Below are 17,058 nucleotides of genomic sequence, written 5' to 3'. Positions count from 1 at the left end.
TATGTAACATGGATGTAAATGATGGTGGTGATGATGATGATGAAGATGATTGCATCAAGTCACTCTTGAGTGCAACTGGTAACATGTAACTCAGTACAACCTGTTGCATGGTCAGGCATTTGGTAACTAAACCAAGAACACCACCAAGCTTGAGTGGTGGTTCTTGGACACCCTGTGGAATGAAAAACAAAGAGCTGTCAAAGGGTGGATGAACTTGGGGGGGGGGGCAATGGCCATCAATTACATGATGTATATGTGCACAGGGACTTGGAAATTTCTGGTTTGGTACTCAGGTGTGCATTTAGCCTACTAGGGTAGATTAGACTCTAACCCATAGCAAAGGCAACTAACCCAAGGGATGGAGAATGTATCTATCTATCTATCTATCAATATACATATATATATATATATATAAACAAAGATAAATGCGATACATATATATATCTATCTATCAATATACATATATATATATATATATAAACAAAGATAAATGCGATATATATATATATATATTATATATATATATAATATATATATATATATATATATATATATATATATATATATACATACAGTTTATAAGCAATATAATATAGGCTTAGTATATATAGTATATTTATATAGGGTACAGATAAAGCATATATATGTGTGTATGAGTGTGTATTTGTGCACAAATATGTAAATATTGCTATTCTTATTATTAGTAGTATTCTCAATATAATAATAATAATAATAATAATAATAATAATAATAATAATAATAATAATAATGATGATAATAATAATAATAGTTCACAAATAGAAATTATAGTACTCCATATGCTGTGTAGAGTGAATATATAACTTTGTTGATATGTATATCAGTATTTCTGCATGAGGAAGATTCATTTTAAGCAAAAATCTCTTTATATGGCTCGACAGAATGATGTACATAGCATGAAAAGTGATTGAAATGTAGCAAATATTTAGTGAATATATACATATATGAATGTGAGTGTGTATGTGTGTGAGAGAGATAGTGACAATGAGAGAAAGAGAGAGAGAGAGAGAGAGTGTGTGTGTGTGTGTGTAAACATCCAACATATTTGAACATGAAATGATGAACAATACCATTAACTAAAACAATTTATATTTTATATTTCTTTTCCAGCACATATTGAAGAATTTCTATAAAAAATGTCATGACTTTTCAAATACCAGCTGGTTAGAGCTGCTGTGCTGAAAAATGCTAACAACATGATCAGAAGGGATTTGAAATCTTATAATAAATCAAGGACAAATCATAAGTAAATGTTTGTGGTCTATTGGCAAAATTTCTTTAATATGCGTGGAGTATGAATTTTGTAACATGTGAAAGATAATTATCTTTATACATTTTCCTTCAAGATATAACTAGTAGCTTGAATTATTCCCCAATGAAACTACTTGTATATTGAATCTAAAACCACATTTCCAACTAGATTCAATTTTATACTGCAGCCTTATTTTAGTGCTTCTATACTTCTGAGCAATGAAATGGTTCAGATTATTCTTCAGTAACAGCTTAATGTATTTTTGTATAATTCAAATGCTTACTTGATAGACAACCTACTCTGAGATGTAATCACAAAATAACACCACATAACACTTTGTTGCTTTTTATATCAGCTATGAAGTTTTGTAATATAGTTTTAGTGATCTATCACTACAGGGGCTATTCTAACAATTAAACTGACATTGTGGCAGGAAATAACATATGAAACATACTGCAAAAGAGATAAATATAAATATTATCCAATGTTACAAATATGGTGATATGGTAGTTGTGTGTGCATATATATATGTGTGTGTACACATCTATATACACATATATGTGTATATAATGTATGCACGCCTGGGTGTATATACATATATATATACACATATATATACATATATATATATACAGATGCATATATATATATATATATATATATATATATATATATATATATATATATAAACACACACACACACATATATATATATGTTTGTATACCTACACACACATACAGTCAAGTAGATTTAAGATAAAACTCAATATTAAATTTTATTCTAACAAAAAAAAAATTCTACTGTGATAAATGTAAATTGTAAAATCAAAACCAGGGAAATAACATTTAACTACTTGAAACACAACTTGAATTTCATTACAAAAAGATACATAAAAATGGTCAATTCATTATGTTAATTTTAATTTGAAATAATGTCATTTAAGATATCTGTACATGTAACCAATTTGAGTATTAAAATAATATTGCAAACTAACAAAATTTTAATACTATATTTGTCTTTTAATTTTGGCAACTAACGTAGAAAGGGAAGATGCAGTCTATGGAAGTGGATACTAAAAATAAATACTTTTAATTTTGATAATTCATTATTTACATTTTGAACTTTCATTAATATTGCATAAAAATCTAACTAGTAAAGTTTAATTAGTAACTTGCAAGAAATTTTAGCTTATAAAACAAAGGGGTAAATTTCCTAATAATAGCATGATTGAGTTATAACATTTTTTTTTCATTTCTTATGTTGGCATTTAAGACAAGTTTATAAATTTAATCAGTCTATCCTGTTATAATGTACATTTGGGCATGTGTGTGTTTGTGTGAAATAGTTTTAATCACTTTGTATTTTGTTATCTAACTAACTGTATCCTTAATTTTAAAAGACAATCTATAATATAGAAGGACTGTTACTCAAAATAAAATATTGGTTTCAAGAATACTTAAAATGAAGCACATGAGAACAGAAATGAATGCAATTGATCAACATACGCCCTAGAAAACTATATGACAACAGATACTGAATATCAGAGCTTAAAATGTAATGAATATATAGAGAAAAAATGTTACCAGTTTATTTTTTTTGGCAACTGGAACATTTTTTCTCTAATACATTTCCATACACACTTATGCAAACACACATACATATAAACAGACATACACCTATATGCAAAACTGCACACATAAATATATTTATATTATGTTTATATACATAATGTAAATGCATTGATATGTGCGCATATGCCCCAAAACATACGGATTACAAAGAACGATAGCAAAATGCCAACAATGAAACAGCAGTAAAGAACTAAATTTAAAAAAAAAAAAAGAATTATCAAGCTGAACAGTCATAGACACAGTAATAGAAGTAAGTTGAAGGACAACATTCACAAAATTTACCTATCCTTTGATAATTTGTATTCATTGTAGAATTAGAGAAAATCTAAATGAAACAGTAAAATGTAGCAAAAAACTCGACATAAATGAAATTTAAAAAATAATTTACATAAATTCCCTTCTGAATTTTGCAGACAAATAAGTGGCAGACATTCTATTTGGGTGAAATAGTTTTCTACACACTGATAAATACAAATATGTGGAAATGGGTTTAAAAAAAATAATTATTCAAGTCAAATTACATTGCACCAAAGCTACTCATAACATTAGGTGAATTTTAAAAAGTAAATTTAATTTGAAAATTACATAAGATGTGCAAAAAAAAACAAAAACAAAAAATAACAATAATCTAACACTGACAGCTCAATATCTTAAACAAGTGGGAGTTGAAAAGAAAAAGAATGAATGTGACTATTTCAAATTGAAAAAGGAAACTAAAGGGAATAAGGCGGCAGCAGTGAGACATGGAGTGGAAAATGGAAGAAAGGAAAAAAAAAAAGAAAAAAAAAGAAAAAAGAAAACAACAAAAATATGGACAAATACTGTTTAAGGATAGACATGAACCAACAAACAGACAGATATAAGTTATGTATAATCACAAGAACTGATAGACGAGTTGAGAGACAAAGGACAGATAGACAGTCAGAAAGAGACACAGACAGCATTTAATTGTTAAAAGTCAGTGTCAGTTTGTTCGATCACATTCTACAGTAACTAATTTTGCAGACCCACTTGCTTTGAAGCTTCCTTCCCATTCTTTTGACCTGCGCTTTTGCCTCGGCCTTTCCAGACAAACTAGAAATTATAAAACAATATCAGTGATAACACTGTGTCAATAAATGTGAAGAACAATTTTGTAAGCAAATGCAGATAAAAAAAGTTGTAAAACAAATTTTATAGTAATGTTATAAATAAAATAATGTAAACATGAACACATGTGATGTAACCCCTCTGAAATGACAGCAATTGACTATAAATCACTATTGTTTTACAGGAAAAAATAAATACTTGCCCTTGATTATTCAGTATTAAAAAAAAATTCAATATTACAGTTTTATTCATATCAAAGAATAGTAAAATTTTAAGTGATAACCTGGCTTACATAAACAGTAGTACCTATGTGCTTAATACACGCACACATGCTCACATACACAATTTTTTGATATATGTATATATACCTTCAAGTTGTACTTGCTTAGCAAATGGTATATTGAAACTAAGACAGTTACACCATAGAAGAGTCATGTTAACAATTTAAGAATTCACAAAGACTTTTATATTCACATTTTCTTTCTTAATAGTGCAATTTATTATGTCAAAAAGCTTTGTTGCATTTCTGCAGCCTGGCATCAACTGAAAATCAGTTATATGTGAATTTTATAAGCCTCTTAAGGTGTGTAGAGGAAGTGGAGGGAGTATATTTTTTTCTTGCGATTCTCTTCCATTTAGTTTTCTCTTAGTTATGTTCTGAGTTACCTTCGACTTTTTAAAACAAGGCATTTGACTACAGTTTTATATTTTGGTTATTTTAATTATTTTTGTCGAATTTTGACCCTGTAAATCAGCTGTATCGCTGCTATTTGACCTACAGGTTGTCCACCCATGACCAATAAAAAATCTGTCTCAATATTTATTAAACTGACATTTTTAAAGTTGAATGTGACTTAGAACAGAAAGAGGGAAAACAAGTGTAGATAGAAGAACAAAATCTCCAAGGCTTATAAAAATACACTTATAACTGATTTTCAACAGATGCAGTGGAATAGTGACAGTGACCAGACTGCAGAACTGTGATAAAATGTTTTGACCTACTACACTCTACATCTAAGAAGTAAATGAAAAGTGAATATAACAGTTTTTGTGTTGCTAAATGACTTTTCCATGAGGTAATTGTTATATGTGTGTGCAGATATGTATCTATGTGTTTATATATAATTATATATATATATATATATATATATATATAATATATATATATATATATATATATATATATATATATATCACATATACAAGTTTGTTAAAAATGCATATGCATACACACACACAAAAACACACTCACAAACACATAATATGCACACATCCATATATATATATATACAGATTATTTTCTAATATAAAAAATTGACTACATAATGAAATTGTTTATAAATATAAAAAAATAACCAATATTGCCTTGAAGGTACTATCAGTATTACATAAAGTTAGTACCATTATCTCATTCCAGAGAGATATTTCCTCAGCAGGAAAGAGTTTACAAAAAAAAAAGCAAAAAAAAAAACTAGTCATGAACTATGCCAATATATTTATATATATACATATATATATATATATGCCACTAACCATATATCTAATATACACTTATATTTGTGTGTGGTTTTGTGTATTCATGAATTCCAAATTCATGTAAAATTATGACATGATAGTCAGGAAAGGCAATGTGTTAGGCACAGCACATATTTTAAGACGTAATTAAGCATAAAAATAATTATGTAGTAGTAAGTAATTTTTTGAAAGGAAATTATAAAAATTCCTTCAATTGCTATCAACTACACCATGAAAATATAAATTTCATGTGTACATTTCTGAGATAAGAGCACTGAAAACCTATGTTACAAAATAAAGGTTTGTAGATTTGACTCAAATCCATGAGTGTGTTTGTATGACTCAAGTGAGTGAATATGAGACCGGATGACTATTGAGAATACATCAATCAAAATAGATGTAAATAGAAGCATAAATGAGATTAACAGTTTTGTTGTAGAATATGACTCTAAACTATTAATTTCCAACATTGGCACAAGGTCACAAATTATGGGGGAAGCACAGCCAGTTAAACTGATTCCAATACTTGGTTGGTACTTATTTTATTGACCATGTAAGATTGAAAGGTAATGTAGATGAGGTAGGATTTGAACTCAGAACATAAAGACATTTTATCTAACACTCTACTGGTTCTGCCACCAATTGTCCTTAAATCACAAATATTTTCATTTCTAACTTAGGCGGAGATCCACAAATTTGGAGGAAGAAACTACTGATACCAATACCTGATTAGTAAATCAACTCCAGTGAAATTTGAATTTAGAACATAAAGGAATGTAGCTAAGTACTACAAGACATTTAGTCCTGATTTCAATTGACTCTATCATTATTTACGATTATATAACATTAATGCATTAAAAGAATTTCTTTATTAAGCTTGACTGGATGGCTAGAATTGAATTATTGCAAAGAAAATTGAGATTGGATAATATTTTCCAGTGCCATATTACATTAAAATTCTTCAGCAGATGCAATAAGTTCTTATCTAATGATTAAAAAAATTAAGGAGGTGCTCTAGTATGGTTTTAGCCATAGTGGTTAAGGAAAACTGAAAAAAATCACAAAATGGTACAATGAATGACAGGAGATTTAGGTTAACAAATGAAATCTTTCTAAAGGAAAGACATGTCTGTTCTTCAAGTTAGAACCAGAAATAATTCCAAAATTCATAATTATATTTTTGAGCCCAGAGAAAATATCAGAATTAATAAAAACTTTGAAACAAACTTTTGTCATTGTGGAACAAACAAAATCATAATATGGAAATGTTTTAACATTATAAATGCATGGAAGTAATGTTGACTAAATAAACTTACAATTTGAAAGAAATTAATTTCTCAAATGAAAGAGCCTCTTTATTGTTAAATATTTTCCTCCTCATAGTACACCAACATATCTACATTTTTATTTAGGCTGAACTAATCCACATTACCACTTCTTACTTCAAATGTTAGTTCTTATATTTAATCTCTTGATACAGCAGATAGCCCGTGTAAATGAAATGCAGATATGTATATTTATTTCACACAAAATATGAAAGTATTTCAAGTGAAAGACCTTAATTGTTTCACACAACCAATAAGGATTTATTACAAATAATAATCTACTTTTGACAAGACAAAGAACCATTTTTTGCAGGCTAGAAACACACCTGATTAAATCAAGAGATACTTTTTATATTATCAATCTGAGAGAAATAACTAATATAGTCAATCCAGGTAATGATCACTAAATTAGAAGTTCAAAGACCTCCCAGTTATGGTAACATACCATTTCAACCATTTTTAGTATCATTAAAGAAATGTTCTAGAATGTTTTTTTTCACATATACATTATAATTGTTGGCATCTAATTATGTGTGGAAGGTAGTGTAACACAAAAAATCCTTAATGTGAAAATATGTGGACAAAGAACATATTTACTATGTTTGTAACTACTGTAACTATATTACTTATATGTTGGTTGATAATTTCATCTCAAGTAAAAAAATAAATAAATAAAATAAGTATTAACATATGCAATTGATATGTAGTATGTTATGTCCAAAAATTAACAATAGAGATTATTTTAATTAATTAATCTGGAATATTATACCTAATTTAGAAAAACTAGAAAGATGAAAGAAACCAATCCTGACAAAGTTGGAAATGGTAACACTAATTTGCTATTATACAAGCTTAACATTTTAAACTATCACTAGAACTCTTTAAAAGATATTGATGTAAGTGATATTCTGAATTACATGCTTGCTTGTGCTTTTACACTAAAGTATTCTTTTCCAAATGAGCAGCAATTATCATAATTGTCGTGACTATTGTTACCACCAATAGTCAATATCTGCATGAAAAATTTAGAAAAAATATTTTGAGATACACATTTAACATTAAACTGAACACAGAAACTAAATTATAATAACGTTTATTCTGAATGCTTTTTAACTACCAGATTTTCTGGCTCCTAAAAATACATATTTTCCTGGAAAAATTCCTCCAAATCACCATGCATCTTATCGCTAAAAAGTCAAGGTTGTAGAGTGGATGTTAACTGGTGGGTCCAGCCCTTCAACTCATGCTTGAAATTTAGGCTCATTGTCACAATTTACATGTAATAAATATATCCCAATATTATGATTGCCTTATTTATTAGTTTTATTATACGTTAATGGTAACTCAAAAAGTTCACAAGGATTTACTGACACTGGTAAAAAAACCACCATTTTGTTTTGTTTGGTTTATAGGCAATCCATAATGATGGTGCCTCATATACCATTCATAGGCACAACTACCACTGAAATAGATGCCATTTGGTGGCTGTCAGTTGACAATATATCTCTATGATATATACAATGGCAACTAAGCAGAGAAGATACATACATAATAAGCTATAAGCTACAAATTTGAAAAAAGCCAAACAATATGGCAACCAGGCAGCTGTGTGATTGTATGGCCACCACCAACCGAAAAAAGGATTTGTAAGTGGGAAAAACAAGAGATATTAAAGAATATGGGAATGAAAAAGAATGGACTTCATCATAAGAAAAATTTCCATATCTGGAAGACATCATAAAATTATGGACATATGATTAATGAAGTATGGAGTATACAGGCTCAGAGAAGATAATATGTAAAGGTAAGAAATACTGACAAAAAATTAAATACATCAGCAGATGAATTTGCTGGATCTTGGTGTAATCATTTTATGAAGTAAACCTGAACTAAGCATGAGAGCAAAGACCATAATTGCACAGATGACTGAAGAGTATGAAGAGAAACTTTTGGAATTCTGTGAATGTAATAGAAAAAAACAAATTATGAACTATGGCAAATAGGCAGTAATGGATGAAGTGTTATTCACATTGCAGGTGCCATCAAATAAAACTGTTAAAAATGATAGTGCAAAGTCAGTGACCATAAAAAAAAAAACAATTGAATACATAAAAAACCTTCACTTTTGTATAGACAGAAGAATGTGCTTGCTTTAAACAGAAGAATGTGCTTGCTTTATTAATATTTAAACAGTGTCTGAGGAAATTATCTGATTAAGTGTTTGCCATGTCCAAAACAAGGTATGGATGGATGACGATAATATGAAACTGTCAGTGTCCAGGTGATTTATTGAAGAAACCAGCAATATTAGCATGGGAATCAATTTCAATTCCACAAAACAGAAGCAACAAAGAAAAATAGGAGCAATTTTAAGAGATGGAACAAATAGCTATACCCAAAGGGGATCACAATTGTAAAAATTTAACATTTCAGTTAAGCTAGTTAAATGCTTTTAAAGTGAGAAGTATCGAACAAATGGATGATTGCTGGGAATTTAGTAACATCAATAGAAATGAATTAATAGCTATTGCACAATGAGAGTGCATGGCCTAGTGATTAGGGTGTTGCACTCACAGTTGCAAGATCATGGCTTAAGTTCCTGGACTGGGTGGTGTGTTGAGCAAAAAACTTTATTTCATGTTGCTCTGTGATCACTTCAACATCTGATTTGATGGAGGGAGTGAGCTAATATACAACACAAACATTTGATGACAATGAACAAATCCTCTGTGCAGGTTGTTCACCAAGAAATTGCAGAACCATCTTTCTCAGACTTCAAGAGACTACCATCATCATCACTACTGCAGCAAGATGTCAGTAACTCAAGTAATTTTGGGCAGTTGTGACCTAGTAATAGCAGTCAAAGCAGTAAAGAAATGTGGAATCAGAATGTGGACAGATGAACTTCTCTATGATGATAGTAATGACCAAGAAACAGCTAGTACCACTGAAGGTGGTGCAGATGACAGTAATGATTTATATGTAAGTGGACATTTATAATATAAAATCCATTCTGTCTGTCTGTGTGTGTGTCTTCTAGGATCTCGAGTATCCTCCATCTGATTGCACTCAAATTTGATATGTAGATACCAATGGTATCCGGGCGTGTATAAGTCTTGAAAAAATTACAAAGATCGACTCCAGGTGAGAATGTGATCGATAAAGCCGTGGGAACATGCATTTGTATGCACAAGTACATGAGTTGTTGTAATTGATACTATGCATACGCAAGAAAAATGCACGTGCAATTTGCGTAAAAAAAGCCAACATATTTGGTGTCTCAAATTTAGGTTAAATCAGTGTTTCTCAAAGAGGAGGCCTATGGGACAGTTGGACAAGTTGTTTTGAGAAAATTTGGACGGTGGGGCGTTTTGCTCATTATACATAATAGTAAACTAAATATGGAGTCTTAGTTATGACACTTTAAAGAAACATTTCCCATTTAAGATTAGTTCTGAAGTAGAGTGGTGAGATAACTCTCTTATTTTTTATTGACTATTTCTTTCTTTCACACACTCTCCCTCTAAATATAATAGAGCTCTGGGTACACAAATGATCTCCTTTGAATATAGAGGAGAATAGTAAGGTGTAAAGGCAGATGGGTCTTGGTAATACTGCTTAAACATCTGCATGAAGGCTATGTAAACAATCTCTGTGGACAGTACCAGCAAATATGGTAGACATGTACTAAATTTTGTTAATGTACAACTATTCTGTTTTAAATAGCTAATAAGTTTATAAATTGTCAAAACTTTTTTCCAAAATATACCTCAATACTTATAGAGTGAATCTTATCAACCATTTACTTGTTTAGTACATGAATTTAAAATTACATATTTAACATAATGAGAATTAAGCAACTAATCAAGGTAGGTGTGACAGGATATAAATTCAAAGAAATAGTAAATAGAAGAAGGTAGAAAATAGATTGTTGTTATGAAAATAGATAATTGTAACTATAAAGAGGAATGGTTTCAGAGTTGGCAATCACCATTTGAATTATACTGGGAGCTTCAAAGATATTTCCAAAATTATAAAAGTCATTAAAAAGTAAAACAACCCATTAAATAATGTTTCATTTACAAGATATCTTCAGATTCTTAATTAAAAATCATATTTGATCACTGACACAAAAATATAAAAGCCTTTCACCTGACAAGGTCAACAGAATAAATGCCAATTATATACCAAGTTTGAGAAGATTAAGTATGCTGTTATACCTAGCTGATCAGTTACAAGCAGTTACTATTTAATAATTACAAATCTCTGACAATGTGAAAATGTGATTATTTTGTATTAACAGTTATCAATTATTTAATGAAGTATAAATATTTAACTATTTCAACAACAGATAGCCCCTTATTTGGTGACCACCCCTAACCATTTCAAGATATTTTTCTTTTTTATCTGGCTTTTAAAAAACATTCATACCTCTTCAAAGGTAACACACCTTGCTCTTTATGTGTGTGGATGAGAAGACATTGTTTAGAGTTTGGGCTAACAGAAGAATTATGCATTAATATGTACTTTTTATGTTGATGAGATTGGATGTATATGGCGAGATGGAACATTTGGTTGGTAGAAAGTGTAGGGTTTTGTGGTCCTTCTTCAAAATATACCAAAGTTACATTAAAAAAAAAATTGCATATGGTTTAATGACTTATTTTTTTTTATATTAAAAAAAATGAAATGGAAACAATGTACTATACATTTGGAGGTCAAAAATATATTCTGTAACTTGAAGTTTCAGTATATCATATTCTTATAGATCTCTGGGTTCTAATGCTGTAGATAATAGAGAATGAATTTGAATTTAAATGTTGAACAAGAAATAAATTATCAAAGTATTAATATATAAATACTTAAATATGTTTAAAATTCCATATAATTTTCCTGTAGTTACAACTTCTGGAAAAATGATAAAATACATTTGTAAGTTGCACTTGTTAAACTTCTCATTTACAGAAAAAAAAATAGATTTATAAAGAAATAATTCATTAACAAAGAAAATGACTTTGTTAGGCTGGATTAAACTGTCAAAAGAGGTTTTACAAGTCTTGTCAGCATTATTTTATATCTTAGAGTTAGTTAAATTGATAAATACTTTCTTCTTTTTTTTTTTTTATACATTTCTTAGTCTGGGAAGAAGGGCAGTAGCTATAACTTTTTAAAAACTTTTCTTGATTAGGTAAGGTTTGTGTGGTCAATATTGAATTTAAATTGTGAAAACTTTTGTATAGAATGAAACATGAATGGATAGAAGAGTTTCAGAAAAATGCAATTCTGAATACACAAAGTGTTGATATAGAACCTGGGATAGAGGTATAGAGGTGGTTGAGAATTGAAAACAACAAGCGAATATGGATGGAGATGATAGAGTATTAGCATAATCAGAAGAGCAGAATTAACTTTTGTATCAATAGAAAAACAAAACAAGATAATTTAATGTTGAGTGAGTATTGGGAAGTGTTACTGAATGGGGGCCTATTAGGCAGATAACTTATGTTGGAAGGAATCCAAGGTGTGTGACTGTTAAACCATCCCAGATGAATTAGAAGTAGGCTTGTATAGGACATATTTAGACTTTGCAATATATTTGTGGTTGCTCATATCAAATTATTTTCAGGAACTGTAGAGGGAAACATAATATTTGTGATATTTCAAGATTATCAAAGATTGTAGTCATATCTTGTATATCAGCCACATTTTTAGTAGTACATTAGTACTACTAAAAATGTATCATGTGATATGATTTTTAAGCTGTGTGGTGCCTGAGTTTTGATGGAGTTAAATGAATCTAAGTTACTAGGTATTCAATGCAAAATATTTTTGAAGGTGTTTTTGCATATATGATCTACAAGATTGGTACAAGGCATGGAAGCCATGTGAATGAAGATTGTATATAGAAAATAAGACAAGAGAACAGGGTAGTGTCATCAATATAGGACTGTGTGTCTCTGCATGGTTGAGGTGATTTTGATTTGTGGAATGTGCCAGAGAATTAACTAATATTTGAGCCATTTTAAATTTAATGGAATAAGTTTCATCGGTGTGTGATGTTGAAATAAGTTTTCAAAAACTTGACTTGTGAACAAGCAGTTTTGCCCACAAAACCTTAATGTCAGACTTAATTCAAGGCTTTACAAATGTTAAGAGGAACAACTTCATTTTAGTGAAAATTATCAAAAGCATAAAACCATTCATGCATGCTACAGAAAATCTCTCTTATAAAACCATATTGATGGCTGCTGAATAGGAAAAGTGGTTGAAAATAGAGTAAGAAGTGATTTCTATTCTACCAAGAGATAATGTCTAAAGAATTTTGTGGGCAAGAGGTTATTTTTGTTCTTCTTACAATCATTTCACTGTCGTTTGAGAATAAAACAAAGCACATTTAAAAACCACATTTGAAGATCATTTAAAGGTCTTAGCCTTACTTGAGAGTACAAACAATTTGTTATGTCAATGATGGAGGGAGGTGTTTCTGATGTGCTTATCACTCACTTTCAGCATTCAGGAAAGCAAAAGAAAGCTAATTGAAAAAGTAAAGTTTTGGTGAATACCAAATATTGTTATTTTGAGTTTGGAGATAGAATTCTACCAATAGCTGACATAGATAAATTGTCTTTCCTAGTCAGTTTTTGAGTATTCCTACAGGTTTACCCTTTTATAAATTCCTGACATGGGTTATGTTATATTTTAAGTATGTAAATGTGATTATTGCTGATAATTTCTAGTATGATAACCTTTAGATATATTTCTATGAGACATGCTAACCACTATTATAATTAGCTAAATAACTAACTCAACAAAAGTAGAAAGTTTAGATCATACATCATCCTAATCATATGGGTACATTGACAAAAGCTTGTTGTTTCTAGAACTTTACATCCATTAGAACTAGAGTGAGAAACACAAATTTAAACATAGTTGATCAGTACAATAAGATGAAAAAACAGCCATCAAAGATCAAGATCAACACTTTTTGTTGACAACATTTTTTGCTGAAATACAACTCAATACATTGCAATGCCCTGTAGTTGATACAGCTTAGCTATTACATTAGATTCATCCTTATATCAAAAATATTTTCAGAAGACAAAATGTATTACTAACTGAAATCTATAGAAAAATTTGTGAATAAACTCCATGTAAAAAATATAATTACATAATATATTTTTATATCTTGTCTAAAATTCAATACTATTCAATTCTTATCCATACATACTAACAAATACAAGATTAAAATGTAAACACCAACATGCACATGTTTGGATAAATCTGAAGCAACTTGTTACTAAGTATTAAAAATATGATTAACATATTTTTAACGATTTTCCATCAGTTTTTTAAAGCTTATGGATTTATTTTTTAAAATTAAAACCAAGAGAGCTTACCACAGAGTGCATACTATGTATGTACTCCCTAAACATACAAAAAAAAAATCTTAAGAAAACATTGGAAAACAGTACAAAAATCCTCCCAAAAAACCACAGAAAGTCAACATCATAAAATAGTAGATACTACAGTGATACAAATAATGAATCTAATGAATCCAAGACAAGCAATAGACATAAAATGATTGCTAAAACTTATAACAGCATTATCCTCACACATTTACCTATGGCATCTAATTGGTCAACTGAAAAGTGACAGATAACAACATAAAGCAGCGGAACTAATGGTATGTATTTTGTAACAAGAAACAACACAGGAATGGAACATTAAGAACAAGACTTCCTAAAGAGACAAAAACTTGAAATGCAAAGTAGATAATTTTCTAACGAATGCATTGGGAGCCCATAAGCTTGATAAATTTGATGGAAAATTGTTAAAAATATCTTCTATTTTTAATATCACTACACACACACACATACATACATATATATAAATATATATATATGTAGGTGTGTTTTTATGTAATAAAAAATTTTCATTAAACTGAAGAATTAGGATTGTTTAACACTTTTTGTAGAGTACAAATTTATTCTTTAACAAGAATAGTATTGACAGTAACTTCAAATCCATCATTGGACAGTCCAATGATGGCTTAGCTAGCCAAAACACTGTTAATACTATTCTTAAAGAATAATACACAGACACACACATATATATATATATATACATATATATATATACATACATATACATATATATACACATACATACACACACACACATATATGAAGTCCTTAAATCAACACATGATAGTCATGAAAGCACAAAAACAAAAAATGTAATAAACTGAATTGGATGAAAAATTATGAAAATTTGATCAAGATTTCAGTCAATTATTCAATATTGTCTATGAATTCTATTTCCTTAATTTTATATTTTTTATGTAAAATTTCTTTTTTAATATTTAAGAAATTGTTGTGAATGTTTAGAGATAAAAACAGAACAAAGGCATAACATACTTTTTCAATTTCTTCTTCATATAATTTCAGAGTCCCAAATCTCATCTACCTGTGGGATGAGTCCTTCATTCTTTTCAACTTCCATTTAAAGATGAAAGGATATTTGCTTGATAGCATTTCAAAGAATACAAAATCTGTTGTGATAACTGGCTGGTTGCTACTGCCATCAATATATCTCTCTTTCCTCACCTTGGAATGTATAGCTTCCTGATGAAGTGTCAAACTTTAGGGTGGAATCTTCTACCTAGCCTATTATGAATGGGGTAAATTCAAACTGATTTTTCTCAATATCCTTCTTGTATTTCTTCAACTTTAAATATTATCTGTCCTCAAGAATCTTAATCTTAATAGTTGTTTTACTCACACTTCTTAAGCACTTCCATTTAACAACCATCTCGTTCCCTTTAAAAGCTGGTTGGAAAATACACATTTGCTCATCTCCTTTTTGTAAGATTGATTAAATTTGGCTGTGGTAGAAATTCCTGTTTTACTAGTGAGATTGTGGATAATGTTCTAAATGTGACAATTCAATATGTTAGCTCTGTCTGAGTTTGAAGTTGTAGGATATTGAGAATTTATAGACTGGTTAGATTGAAAATTTATAGATAGGTTCATAGATCAAACAGGTGGTTTCCTTTGGGAATATTCCATGCCTGACAGAGTACTGACTGTTAAGATGGAAATTGCTTAATGGCATATGCCTATTGAACCCTGAGATTGGTACAACCAAGAGCCACAACATTACAAATAGTTGACAAGTGACACAATAAAGATAAGCTGAACTGGAACATATTAACTGGGGAGAACTTCAAACCATCTGGTAAAGATGAAATAAACTACTCCAAGAAGGTATCAACCTTCACAAGGCAGGAGGCTTCCAGCTTGATTAAGATATTGACATCAATTTTAAATTATTGAGAATGAGTTCTTAAGTAAGCTATAAGCTGGTAGTGGCCAGTGTTTTGCAATAGGAACACCAAGTCCGTGTTTTTGACCCTGGGGGACTCATCTGTAGTAGCCACTTGTTATCAATTAGGCAGTAGACATAGTCAAAGAGTCAGCTCAAGATTGAGTGGATCAAGTTATAAACCTATTGAATGGTTTGGAAATTCCACACAGGATCTAATCTGAAAAGCTTGATTTGAATGTCCTCCACTTTCATGATCCTTGAAGTATATTCTCAATGGAATCAACACATTTCCCAAGGATAAGGTCAGCTGCTGGTTTATCTCCAACACAGCATCCCTCCATCACTTTGGTTTCTGAACTTATGTTCAGTATAAATTCAGCAGGGAAATAATTACACCACTTCTTTTTGAAATTTTTTTTTTTTAATCTGAAAGTGAGTTTATAGGTTATTGCAACAGAATTCGATAGTTTACTTCATTTGAAATAACATTTGAAACAAAATGAAATACAAATAAAAGAAATAGCATCCTTATAAGATTAGTTAGACAAATATTGAAAAAAGTAAGAATTTCTACTTTGGCTTGACATTCTAAGGGTACACAGAGAGAGCTTTTCTTTTTCTAACAGAATGATGTTCTCAATAAGGTGAACTTGCTACTGTATGAGTAAATGTTTGCAAACTCACTATGCTGATATGTATAAAAATATAGTTTAAATAACTTATACAAGAATAATTCATATGTTAGAGTTAAAGTAAAAGTTCCTGAAAAAAGATTAAATTTTCATAATTGGTTGAAAAAAAAAATGATGTAAATTTAAACTTTTATCAGTAAGTAAAGAACACATTCCTATGAGAAAACTTGAAAGAATTAAGCAAATT

At 29.6% G+C, this 17,058-nt stretch overlaps 1 protein-coding gene across 8 annotated transcripts in view; it reads right to left on the bottom strand.

Moving 5' to 3' along the window:
* LOC115209232 (regulating synaptic membrane exocytosis protein 2) overlaps window positions 1–17,058 on the bottom strand; it is a 238,561-nt gene that overhangs the window by 101,764 nt on the left and 119,739 nt on the right. For 6 of the 8 annotated variants that reach the window (XM_029777506.2, XM_036501020.1, XM_036501018.1 and 3 more), the window contains one exon: window positions 3,935–3,997. The exons of the other annotated variants lie outside the window; for them this stretch is intronic. In XM_029777506.2, coding sequence (XP_029633366.2) covers window positions 3,935–3,997 — 63 coding nt within the window. The remainder of the gene's footprint in view (window positions 1–3,934; window positions 3,998–17,058) is intronic. 8 annotated transcript variants of the gene reach the window in all.

This window comes from Octopus sinensis, linkage group LG3, assembly GCF_006345805.1.
Source record: "Octopus sinensis linkage group LG3, ASM634580v1, whole genome shotgun sequence".
Taxonomy (NCBI): Eukaryota; Metazoa; Mollusca; class Cephalopoda; order Octopoda; family Octopodidae; genus Octopus; species Octopus sinensis.
The sequence above is the reverse complement of the archived record's forward strand: the minus strand, read 5'-3'. Positions and strand labels throughout refer to the sequence as shown.